At 35.6% G+C, this 13,320-nt stretch overlaps 1 protein-coding gene across 1 annotated transcript; it reads right to left on the minus strand.

Moving 5' to 3' along the window:
* Positions 1-3,765: 3,765 nt before the first annotated feature.
* Positions 3,766-4,730, minus strand: LOC102689180 (gamma-crystallin S-1-like). The gene is made up of 2 exons (XM_015347405.2): positions 4,451-4,730; positions 3,766-4,182 (listed from the first exon to the last, which is right to left on the minus strand). The coding sequence occupies exons 1-2, from the start codon at positions 4,703-4,705 to the stop codon at positions 3,898-3,900; spliced, it is 540 nt and encodes a 179-aa protein (XP_015202891.1). The 5' UTR covers positions 4,706-4,730; the 3' UTR covers positions 3,766-3,897.
* Positions 4,731-13,320: the final 8,590 nt, after the last annotated feature.

A 13,320-nucleotide genomic window follows, 5' to 3' on the forward strand; every position in this document is an offset into this window, starting at 1 on the left:
TGAATTCTGTTTGAAAGTCCCTTGTTCATAAAGCTGTCATTTTGTCTAACACATTTACTGCTAGTTTAGGTCATCAGTACATAACACTAGTTTCCGTAAAGTGGATATAACCTTAATGCTTGTGCATATCTAAAATTCTGGAAGTCAAATTTCCAAATCAGGATTATTAAGCAACTTTCAAATCCATCAACAACAAGCAGGAAATGGACATAGGTTCATCTGCCCCAACACTTGACACTGATAAAAAAAGGTTGACAGTTCTACTCCAACCTTGCCCCCTTTCTAGCTATAATTTCAAAAAGAGGTCAAATCATCCTCCTTGGTAATTTTTGTGTCAGGGTTGGACATAATCCAAATCGATGAAAAGAGGAAAATGAAAACCCTGACACAGATGATATCATTACCAGTGCAACAAGAACAAAAAACCACCTGGAGGCATCACCTGAACTGCTTTTACGAATGAATTCTGTTTGAAAGTCCTCTGTTAATAAACTGTTGTTGCTCTAATGCGTTTACTGCTGGTTTAGGGCATGAGTTAATAACACTAGTGTCTGTCAGACCTAATCAAAATCTATGAAAGGGCACTGCTGGGAAAAGAGGAAATGGCATCCTATTACCAGTACAACAAGAGCAAAATGACCTGGAGACACCCCCAACAAGAGCTATCGCACCTTGATTATCTCATCATCAGGACCTGTGATTAAAGCAATGTGTGCATCACCCACGACGCAACTAATCATTGCTGAACAAGCAATTTTCTTGTCCATCATCTTGAACCTCCGACTGGACCCATGCAGCAGAGGAAACCAAAAACATATGCAGATGAGACATAATACCAAGTCTCCTCGGATCACTAAGGATCACTGATTAGCTTCAGCAGCATCTTCATGATTGCTTTTTATCTGTCCAGCAACCAAAAATAATATTGCAACTTTCTTGGAGGGGTTTAATCCTACCCATCTTAAATTGATAGGTTATCTTATTCACCAAGACTTATCTGGTTTAAGTCATCTTAAAATTCAATAAGTGCTCAAGACAAAGAGAAGTGCCCACTCTTCTGGGCAAAATGACATCATGTCCATGGACAGTGACACTTATCAGCATCTTACGGACAAGGCCCAAAGGATAATAAGGAAAATCAAAAACCATAGATGCAAAATAAAGCAACAGAAATCCATAACTATCCTGACCTACATAACATTTTTTGGGGAACTCTAGACTATCCATGGACAAAGTACTGATAGTGCCATTCCTCATATTTGACATAATGGAATCAACCACTTGAAAGACACTAAATCCATCCAAACAAGTTGGAAAGATCACTTCTAAACACTAATAAACTGAGAGACAATGGTTACTGACACCACCATTACAATTTCTTTCTCAGCACCATGTAGACGAATCTCTTTCCAACCTTTCAAGCCCTTGAGGAGGTTTAGTATACTATTAGTAAAACTAAGAATAACAAGGCCGGAGGGAGCAGACGTTATACACACTGAAATCTTGGAAGATTTCAGTGGGTATACAGTATATGGTGTGCTGAAATCTTATTTTCTGAATCTGAAGTGAAGAGGAAATCCCGGAGGACATGAATAATGCCAATATCCTTTATTACAGAAATATTATCTGACAGCATGGCATAGCGGTTAGTGTAGCTGCCTCACAGCTGGCTTCTATTCTGTGCTCCCCGTGTTCTTTCGTCTCTCAAAGACATGCTGGAAAGGTTTTATTCTAAATTGTTTCTTTCACTCTATGCCCCGCATATTTCCATACCTTCAATATGCTTACAGGTTTTTTTTGCCAATTTAAAAACATCACATGGGATGACATCAACATGTTGCTTAAAATACAGTCGTGAAAGAATGTTTTTGAATACAAAACAACTCAGCCTTACTTTTCAAAGTTATGGTGGAAACCATATTGCACTGTACTATGTCATATGTACTCTAGTAGGCTTACATTAAGTATAACTTGGGCATATTTCTTTCAATTAACAATTTTAAAGTTACAATTTTTCACTGTGCAAGGATATGCCTCAATGTTAAGTGTCCAATTACCTTATATTTCAAAGATTCATGCAATATTTGCTCCTTACACTTACTGAATATATTAATGCTGTGCTCAAAAGCAAAGAACACTAATGTCTTCGGGAAATGTTGTGAAAAATTAGATTAAGTTGGATTAAGGTATACAATATTTACAGGCTGAAGAAATCTTTATTGTTTTATCGCTCATTTCAGTCTTATTCACTGCTAATTTGTATTATACAGTATGTAGGATTTCCTGGCTGACTTGAACATGAAAAATCCAGAAGTGAGAAAGAAAGGCAATCATCATTTACAATAGGCACCAAAAGGTTAGTAATGGTACAAACTTAAATTCAAGAATCAACATGTAAAAGCAGATATTATTAACATAAACATTTGCAAAAAACAACACAATTCAAAGTTAAGAAATTTCTGGAACAAATTCCAATAATGTAAATATAAATCAGTATATTCTTGTCTCACCAATGATCTTTTTTCATATAGCCTGACTAAACCCCAATTAAGATGTACAGTAGGAGTGGCAAGATGGAAATACAGTTTTATTGAGATACTGTAAGTCTGACTGAGGAGAATGATACCCCCTCTGTAAGTAAGGACGGGGCAGTCAGAATCTCTCTTCCTAAAGGAGAGAAGCCACAGAGAGCCACTGCAATGCGGAAGATTGGGAAGAGGGAGGATATGTGACAAGAAACATGCAAGCAAGTAACCAGAAAGCATGATATTGATAGGCAGGGTTAGCAGAATTCAGTAAGATTTAGTTTTGACCTCCTCCTGTATTTTTGTTTGAAACTCCAATATGAATTTAGCCAGCATTTCTGTTTAAATTAAATATTCCTTTTACCGAAACCTTGTCAATTTAATAATAAACTGTGTAGTTTGCAAAACAGTGGCAAGAAAAGCATATTCTTTTTAGATCAGTATTATTTCCAAAGCAAAATCAAAACAAATCAAAACAACATAAAAAAAATCCCCATTCCACACAAAACAACCTCACTCATTGTACATCCCTTGCTCTCCAAAGTCTCTATCTAAAATAGGTCAAAACAACTATGGGACCTTCTACAGACCTTCATTTGCAGCAGTACTATAATCCTATAGACTGATACCATGTTTCCTAGCAGTCGAAAGCTCCATATACTGTAAGAAATAACACTATATGCCAAGAAAGGGAATTTGGAGACTCCCACTGCAGCATTCATGCAGCACTTTTTTAGTGTTGCATTCAAACCAGTCCACCAGGTCCATTTCTACCCCTGCAAGAGGACTAGATTAGAGTCAACACCTAGCAAGAGAACCAGGTGTGAACAGGGAATATTTACTTAGAAGAATGGACAAACAAAAAGAGACTTGATTACAGACTACCTTTAGACACTTTTAAAACATAAAGAAGCACCTCCAGACGGAGTGTGCACAGGAGGCTAGGTACTAGTTTCATATGATACACTCTACAGTATGTGAAATAAAACTTTAGAGGTTCAGTCTATGATTAGGAACTTTGAAGGCAGAATTTACATTATCCCAAATAACCATCTGTGGCATTATTCTGTGATATCCAAGTCAAAGTTCTGGAACCATTTTGAGGAGTGTACAGTATATGAAGCCTACATTAAAAACACACAAACAGAGGAAGCCACACGTTTGATTTGTCTCTTAGACCAAATAGATCATTTGATCTGGACATCTTATAGTAGATCCATGGTTTCTGTTTATAATTTCCAGGGCAGTTTCCCCCCGCTATCCTCTTAAAAACTTGGTGAAGTGTGTGGATGTATTAGGTCCTTTACTATAGTGAAGTAAAAACAGTCAGGCAACCATTTATTGCCTTTAAGATCATTTTTATTTTGCAGAATTACACATACATGTTATTATCCATCATGCGTCTGAAGGAGCCGATGGTAGGGCTCATGCCACCCCAGTCAGAGTATCTCCTGTACTCGCCGGGCCTCAGGAAGTACTGTCTGCCTCTGTAGTTTGGATGCTCATAGAAGATCCAGTAACCTTCCGTCACGTTGCAGGAGTAAATGTCACGGTAGTGGAAACGGTCATAGACATTAGGGCAGTCATCCATGAACTCCATCATCTGGCCACCAAAATCAGCCTTCTCGTAGATTCTCATTCTGTAGGATCCTCGGTACTGAAATTCCAGTGAAAGTCAAATCAAATCAGAAGGTATTAAACTAAAGCCACCATCAACATTTAATTACATGTTATTAAAACAGTACTTCTGACTAGACCCTGAAGCATACCTTAACCCTAAGATTATTTGCACGAGTTAACTTTTTCCGTCTATAAAACTTTTTCAACCTCTAAATAAAATGTGATGGGCTTATGTGCCTATTTTCAGCAATCATCATTGCTTCAGTTCAGCATAAAAGAAACAATATGAAGCAGAAATAACTCACATGTGGGAACATACGGCAGGACCTGATGCAGTCATTGTAGCCCATCCAGCGCTGGTAGTCAGGATATTCTCCCCTGTTCAAGATGTACTGGTAGCCCATGTAGTTTGGCTTCTCATACAGCACCCAGTAGCCACTGTCCACTCTAATGGAGTTACAGCGGCTGAAGTAGGAGTGCATGTCAGCGCAGTCGCCGCTGCACTCATAGTAGCGACCCTGGAAGTTTCTGTCCTCGTAGAAGATGATCTTTAAAGTCATATTCAAAATATATTAGGAGACGCTAACACAATTTTCAGAACAAAACTCATATTAAAATTGAGCTTATTGATTGAAATCATGCACATTTGTTTAACACCATAAGCAGACTGGACAGATGCCTTTATGTGAGTGCCCATATTGATAACTGAGGTCCAGTATTTTGTTCACCTCTTTATAGTTTGTATAATGCAAAAACGAAGTTAACTACACATCTTGCAATTGTTCTGTAGATTCTATCCCAATGACCTCAGAAATAAAATAACATTAAAATTTTCCCACTGTCCCACACACTTGACCTTCCACAGCAAATCTTAAAGCTTTTAGCTCAAGGAGGAAGATCATCTCTTAAACCCCCATTTCATTCAGCCTTAATTTTCTGGTTCCTCTTTAATTGTCTCTAACATTTCTCTTATTACCTTTCCCATGTTGGATGTTCCCTAAAGTTCAGTCAAGGCCTCAGAAGATCTTTTTATATGTTAGGGGAAAAACCCAAGGCTTTGTTATGGTAATCACTTGAGGCTCCAAATCAGCACAATCCTTCAGCTTTTCCATCTTTGCTAACACAGACGGAAATGTTGCTTTGTGCACTGTGGCTCATGCGGTTTGTAGGATTGCTTTTCAGGCAGTGGACAAAAGATGATGGGAGTTTTACTGCAGATGGTGGAGTGAGTGTGTAAAATGTTTTCACTGAGCCCATTTCAGAAATCAAAACGGTCTTGTTTTTGTTGTTCTGCATATTCTTATAACTTACAAGGATTTCATTAAGTCTTGCAATGTTTTATATTTCAACGCAGAGGCAAACACTGTGTGATATAGACCTGACTCCTGACACGATTTGTAATGAGAAGAGTCAGTGCTCCCTTTGGAACAACTGAATTATATTATGCTTTTGAATCCATTTGATATGAAATTATTATTTTTGTCTCATAGAAGAAGTAAGACATCAAAGGTAAAAATGACTAAATATGGAGGGAATGTAGAATTGTAGAATGTTCTGTATAATTATTTTGTTTTATCATTTTCTATACTGAATTCTGAGATATTTAGGTGTTATACCTTCATTTTTAAAAACTAGGTTATTTACCTTATACGGTATAGTTTAGACCGAGAACTAACTTGAACATTCAAGAAACACTTGAAGGCTCTCAAAGTGCATCCAGTTACTTCATAGAATTTCTGAGCAAATCCAAACCATCTTGATAATTTAGTACTTTATTTGACAACTGATAAACACACCCACTGAACAGTTATAAGCAATATTTTAAAAACTAATTAACTGTAAAGTGTAGTGTCACTGGGCCCATAGTTTTACTTTTTTATATGCATCAGAAACAAAGACGAGACAAAAGTCTTGTATCTTTTATTTCATTTCATCACACTTTACTGTATTGGAAGAAGTAAAAGTTTTGGCATTTTGATTGAATTTACTGTAAAAAAAAGCCTTCTTTAGGTCTTCCTCAGCTGTATGAGCCAGAAAACTGTAACTCTCATCTCTCTGGAGTACAGGTGTCAGTGTCTAATGTGTAGACAGCAGGATCTGAAAATGCCTGAGTGTAACGTAGCACTAAACTCAAAACATTTTGAAATATGAACAGTGTATCCCATAGCTGTGATACACTACAACAGCCAGAGGAGACCTGCCAGCAACATCAAAATGAGTGAGATTAAATAATAATCTGCTGGAAAGCATTGTCAAGCTTCATCGAAGTGTGACACCATTAAGAGAGAGCTGACAGGCCTCCTGTACAAGATTGTGTTTACGAAGGACAGACAGTTCTGGGCCTAGAACTATTCCCTTTATTAAGAAAGTGAGGAGTGGCATTAACTTAACTGACTTTATGATTACTTAAATTTGCTTACTCTAAAATTTGTACTTGTGGACATTTTTACCACACCAATTGGTGGTAATAACACCATGTTTTAGAGAGCATTGAAGTGAGAAAATACAGTATTTTAGGGATACATAAAATTATCACTGTCTCGTGTTCTCTGAAATGGGATTAAAATGAGAATTGACGGAAGTGATTACAACTGCGTTTGCATTTAAAATTAAATAACTCCATTATTCTGTTTGGTTTGAAAGAAATTGATTCACCTACTGTACCAAGAGAGGAAGGGATATCTTTCAACTGGTTCCATTAAAGGAACTTCTCGTTAAAGGTAAAACAGCTTTGCAAAATTGTTTTAGCAAATACAACTATCAACAGGAAAAGCAATACAGAAAGTCTTGCTTGATAATCGTTTTAAATACACTGAACCTCAACAAATGATTAAGATCTTATTTTATCCCTGTATATAGTATATAGCTTTTTTCCATCAGGAATAACAGAAAATAATTCTAATTTCTAAGTTCCAATTAAACTTCCAGTGTTCAATAAATACAATTCCACTGTTTTTTCCACAGGCACTAAATTACATTGTGTAAAGATTAATATAGTAAAGATGTTACTACATAACATTAAAATAAGAAATGTGAGATACAATAATACAACAAATGAACAGAAAGACATGATCAAGATAATATCATCAAGCAAAATGAAACCAAGGCTTGATCACTGTTTAAAAATTAATAGTAAAAAGATGAAAGATGCTCTGTAGTGGATATCAAAAAGCGCAGCACTGATGGTAAATTGATTACACATTTCTTGCAGCTCTAGAAATATATTATAATTAAGTGAATCATCAGGCATCAACAGTCAATGCTCCTTTTAATTCTTCACAATAAAGTGCAGCTTTTAAAAAAACAATTGCACATTTGTTCTTACAGAAATATGACAAGTGAAATAAAAAGCCACTGCTTTGCAGCAAGGTTTTATAGATTGTCAAAGTTTATAAATACCACCAATGCAGATCCCTGAAAGAAATAATTAAGGACTCTTTATTTTCATCGTGGAGAATACTTTTTTACTTTATTCTACTATGCCTGATGAGATAAATCTTCCAAACATTAATCTGTTCTCTTTACATAATTTATGCCAGGGTTATGTACAGTATTAGCAGGAATTCTTCTACAAAAACATGTTGTTGCAGTGTGCAAATGAGCATTTAATGTATGTTTTTAAAACAAAACTTAAAGTAATTAGTTGATAAAACTGCTGTATTCATACTAACAATTACTGTTTACAATGGAAACATTATATAGTAATATCTACCCATTACTGAGCCAGTTTCTACTGTAAAGTGTTCACTAGTCTTTTATCTCTTCTAAGTCTTAACACCTCTCCTGCACTGAAGTACATACAGTAATATTCATAACCAGCTGACTTTTCTTAATATTTGCATTTAATCTTCTTTAAGTGGCATTTTGAAACCTCCTAATTTGCAGTTCATTGATGAGGCAAACCGTTCCCAGTACTGATGGCTCAGCTGTTATTCTCCTATTCAACAGCTCTCCTATTATGTGTTGCCTTTTTGTGCAAGTGGCTAGATGTCATGCATTTTATTGTGATAGTCATGTGAGCTGCAGCTCCAGAATAAACTTTTTTTTGTTAAAAGCTTGAAAAAACATTGAAGATAGAATCTTAACCCTATAGGGTGCAAAGCATTCTGATACTGGAGGAGACAGGACAATGGTCCTGGTCTGCATTACCAATAATGCAGGGGAACAATCTGGAAATGTGCTGCCCTTACATACTGTATGTGTGTCAACATTAGCTGATGCCAGAACATTTCCATAATACTCTTTTCCACTCATAAAAGCAGCCATTTCCTGCTGGTTTCATAGTTTTCTTGCAATTTAAAACAGCTTGCCTCTTTAACAGCCTTAGCTTTATTAAGTATTGTAAATAAAGGGAAATGCTAACAAGGGCTTTTAAACAATGCTTTGGTTTCTTACATAATCTGTTGTTTTACATTTAGAATTGGTAACTCAGCAAAGTTTTCTCTAAATTATCTTCACATTTAGATTTCTTTCTCCAACATTAATTCATTACTTCCATTTCTTTATTTCAAGTCGTAATTTATTTTCCTAAACAGTACTTTGACACATACATGAAAACGTCACTTTTGTAATTTTTTTAATTTGAGATTCAAAATTAAGGCAGAATTAAAAATAACACCCTGACTTCTCAATTAAGTTTTCTACTGTCTTTTTAAAGCATAATTTTAGACAAAACAATTTGTTTCTTTGAACTTGAATAATAATAATGCACATTGGTGTTATTCCAGAAAACTTTGAAACAACAAATTTTAATATTAACAAGACACTCAAATTAAACCAAAGTAGAATTGATGTCACCCAGTTAAACAGAGATAAATATTATGTGTCATCAGGTTAACAATAAAAGTTAACTATGTTTGAAAATAGTTATTACTTAATGGTAATGCGTAATGTTCTTTTGACATTTATTGAAAATGCTTCAAGAGAAGTGTTTATGGCACATTTTGTTTGTTGAATATTAATTGTTCAATCTGAGTACAGCATAATATCTCTTGAGAACCAAGAAAACTATCATTTCCATTGGAAAGATGGATTAAGGAGACACAAGCTTACACTACTTGGTAAACTTTGTTAATTGACTACGCCTCTATTTTATCTTTTCAAACAAATTAGTAAATCTGAAAAAAATAATTTGTATTTGAATGCTTCTTGAATTCTTTACAGATTAACTAAAACTTCTCTCGCTGAGTAACACAGAAATTTATTTTGAGTTTTATGTTTTATTTTATAATGAATAAAAATCATTTTAAGGTCAGCTTCTTTAACATGTCTGAAACAGTTCAGAAAAATGCAGCCTTTTGTTGTCTGTTTAGTATCTTTGTTCTTCCATCTAGCATGAACTGCATAGCCTTTCCCCATCTGAGAAGGCACAGCATATTTAACATTTTGAAAGCTGTCACATCTGAGATTGTCTTAAAATTCATGCAAATTTTTTCTTGCAATAGGAAAATGCAAAATGCTGGCATAAGGAAAATATGGTCACACTGTATGTTCAATAAGTGCATAGCTCTGCTGAGAACAACTTCTGTAGAAGTAAAAAAAAGGCAAAAGGAAAGTTTTCATATTGCCTGAGTCAAAATGTGCACCTGTGGTGTTTCTGCATAAGGAGACACTGGCACTGGCAAATGTGTGGTGTGTCACCACAGAGATTGTGGATCCTCAGGAGTGGGCAAAACCAGTTTCTCTCCTACCTGTAGGGATTGTTGGAATACTTTGTAATAAAGTGCCATGTGTGATTGTTGCTTATGTCTTCCAGAAAAGAATGTATACTTCCATGAGGACCACATTGTCCCGAGAGATCAAATAAGGGCTAATTATGCCATTTACTAATTTAATATCAAGCTGACAACACTTGGGAAATTTCAATAAGGAAAATTATAGGAGAGCACATTGTGCTGATGAGAAGATTGGCCTGCAAAGTGATTTCACCGAACAGCATTACCACTCAGCATGGGCTGCATTTTACGCTCAATTAACTTATAAAGCAGCACATTGAAACAATTTGCAGAAAGAAACAACAACAAAACAAAAGGAAGAAACACAAATCATGTTAAAAACCAGAAACTATAGGGTTTTTGGTGCAAATCATACCTTGAAGCATAAAGGGAATTGTATTTATGATAATTAATATGCATGTATCATGTGAATCTAATAAACAATAGCCATTTATTAGAGCAGAACAATTGAACAATTGGCTGATAAATGCTTAATCTTGTGTTGAAACAAACTGGGAGTAGCAAGGCTTGCCAAGTCTCCCACATTGGGATGGAGACCCCTGCATTTAAAGATCATCCTTGTATTCTTCCATAAGCCCACTGCTTTCTTAGTCTCTGCCAGCTCTGTTTTTCTATCGGAGTTGCCAGACAGCCTTTACAAAAATCACTGAATTTCTGCCAGAGGAAGGATTTATTATTCTCTGGCACAGAATTGCTTATGATGTACTAAACCTCATACTAGGGGATAATTAAAACTGGGAACACATAGAAATATATGGAGAAAAAAAAGTACTTCACAAGGACCATACAAATTTATGCACCACTTGTTTTAAAGTAGTTTTCATTTTTCCTGCATATACTTTAAAACTTTACTTAGGATTTGACATTTACCTTTAACCCACCCTCCTCTAGTGTCTATTCTATATTTTTGGAAATTGAAAAAAAAAAGAACAGAAGCCTAAGCCATAAAATGGTATACAACAATAGTTCTGCAGTTTGAAAGGAGCTTGCTGTTTGGAGAAATGAAGCAAACATCTGTTTAAATTTTGATTTGTGAACAAGGACGTGTTAGCATATTCTTTTGTGAATGTGCGTGTGGGAATGTTGGGAACATTAAAAGATGTAAAACAGTAAAACAAAAACCAAACTGAAGCCTTGTCATTTTCAGTTGAGGTATCGCTCTACTCGGACATCATGCCCAATTTTGTTTTACATGCTTCAGTAAAATGGGAGAATTAAAAGTTTTTTTTTAATCCACTAAAGGGGCAGTCTGCATGTTTTTGTGCTAGTTTGAACATAACCACTTAGGTTGAATTCAAGCAATTTCAAAAACAAATGCTTTAAGACAGTAAACACTGTCTTTACAATTTAGTTTTATATTTTAGTATTCTAGCTTGCTGTTATAACAGAAGACAAGACCATTTCGGTTTGTATTGAACTTTTGAATGATGAGCCATGGAGATTTAATATAATTCATATATTGCCATTAACACTTGCCAAAACACATTTTAGACTATAAAGAGGTAAAATAAAATTGCTGCACTAGTGATGGTGATAAGTGGAAAGATGGATAGTGGGTTCACAGTATGTCTCTGGGGTATTGGCCTGGGCTGTGGCTGAGGCTCTGCTCCACTCATAGGTCAATGGAATGTCAGCCTGTTAGCCTAAACCTGAATAGACAAAATATGACAGAGAATTTATACAATGTGTACTACATGAAATATCAACATCCAGTGGTGGGGTGAGTTGGGGCTGAATACTCCCCAAGCCCCTTTACTTTCATAGGAAAGGACTCTCTCAGCTTTACCTCTAAATTATTCTCCCTTGCAACTGTTGCTTCTCTGCCACTGTATTTCAGTGCCTTTTGTATTTCACATTGATGTGGGGGGAAAAAATCTATACGTTCTATAGTCTCTCCAATAAGATAACTAAAGAGGTGATTAAAGTATATTTTGGGGTGGGTACAGCCCTATCAAACACCAATGGAGTTTCTGATCATACAGTATGTTACAGAATTTCAAGTGCAAAAAAAGTGATTTCAGTATCCTAGTTCTGTGCTGAGGAGGTTGGTTCTTTTAGATTTCTTGCTTGGGGACAATAAACAGAAAAAACAACAGCAAGTCAGTAAGCTTGTTCACTATTCACTATTAAGCTCAAATACTGTATATTGCAGCCTTTGACTTTTGTACAATCCTGTAAATAAGAGCAGATGTCTTCTATCCAAGGATATTAAGGTGCCAAATCCCAAAACATTCCTGTGAACTCTCTTGCACATCTCTGACCCATTTACTTGTGAAAGTGGTAACTAGAAATTTGGCCTCTTTTCCCTGATCCTTTCAGAGGGACCCTTTCTTTCCTTTACACAAGAAATGGTCCATTGTGTTGCTCTGATCTCAGAGTCTTCTATAAAACGAAACACCTTAATGCTTTTTTTCATCTTTTACAAGGTGAAGACACCTAACTTCAGTGTTTAAAAACAAGACCAGGCCTAGCAACAGACGGAACATCAAATACATCCACGGAAACAAGCTGGGAATTCACAGGGAAGGAACGCCGTTTGAGCCTCCCTCTACTATGTTTAAATATATAATCATATGCGATACAAAAATTTTCAAATTTATCATCAAAGTAAATGTGTTCTGACAACAGTTAGTGACAAGCATGTCAAAGAACTCAAAGTTAGATATGCAGGCTGTATCAATAATTGATCGCGTCCTCCCCCCGACCAGAGACCAGGTGCCTGTGATAATGAAATACATGATTTTAAAAATAAATAATAGACTAAGGTTGGCCCTATTGTTGTGAAGACTTATGAGTTTGATTGATTGACTGAACATTTCACTTCATTCCCAGTAAAAAGATCAAAGAGAGACTCTTCTACTTGCCCAAGGCCACTTGCAATTTATTTAGAGACTGTGTTCATATCCCAGCAGGTAACAATATTGGACTGAGACACTCAAGATAATCATTGCTTTGAGGTGCTTTTTTTCTGAGACTAGGGACAGCAAATAAGTTTTTATTTGTTCATTAAAACATTAACCACTCAAGAGCTGGAAGTCATTTTTATAATACCATACTTAATATCTGTTTAGATTAGTTTGGATATCAGTCAAGATTAGTTTTACAAGCAAGTGTAGTGTATGGCTTATTTACTCCATCCAAAATCCACTGTTTTCACAGTGGTTAATAAACTAGTTTTGTTCGTTCACACACCTATAAAATCCTTGAAGTAGTTTTACAATCTGTTTGAAACAACTTTTGTTTATATTTCTTTGGAATTTACAGCAAATTTCTGATTTCTGCACTTGACCTATAATGTTGCCTTGCTTCTACATAACCCAAAGAAACTAATCAACAAGAGCAAGATCTCAGAGGGATATTCCCATTTGGAAATTTTCTCATTGTAAGTTAAAAAGGCACAGAAAAAAGTGAATTCTAAGTACATACATACTCATTAAAGA

This window comes from Lepisosteus oculatus, chromosome 4 (assembly GCF_040954835.1).
Source record: "Lepisosteus oculatus isolate fLepOcu1 chromosome 4, fLepOcu1.hap2, whole genome shotgun sequence".
Taxonomy (NCBI): Eukaryota; Metazoa; Chordata; class Actinopteri; order Semionotiformes; family Lepisosteidae; genus Lepisosteus; species Lepisosteus oculatus.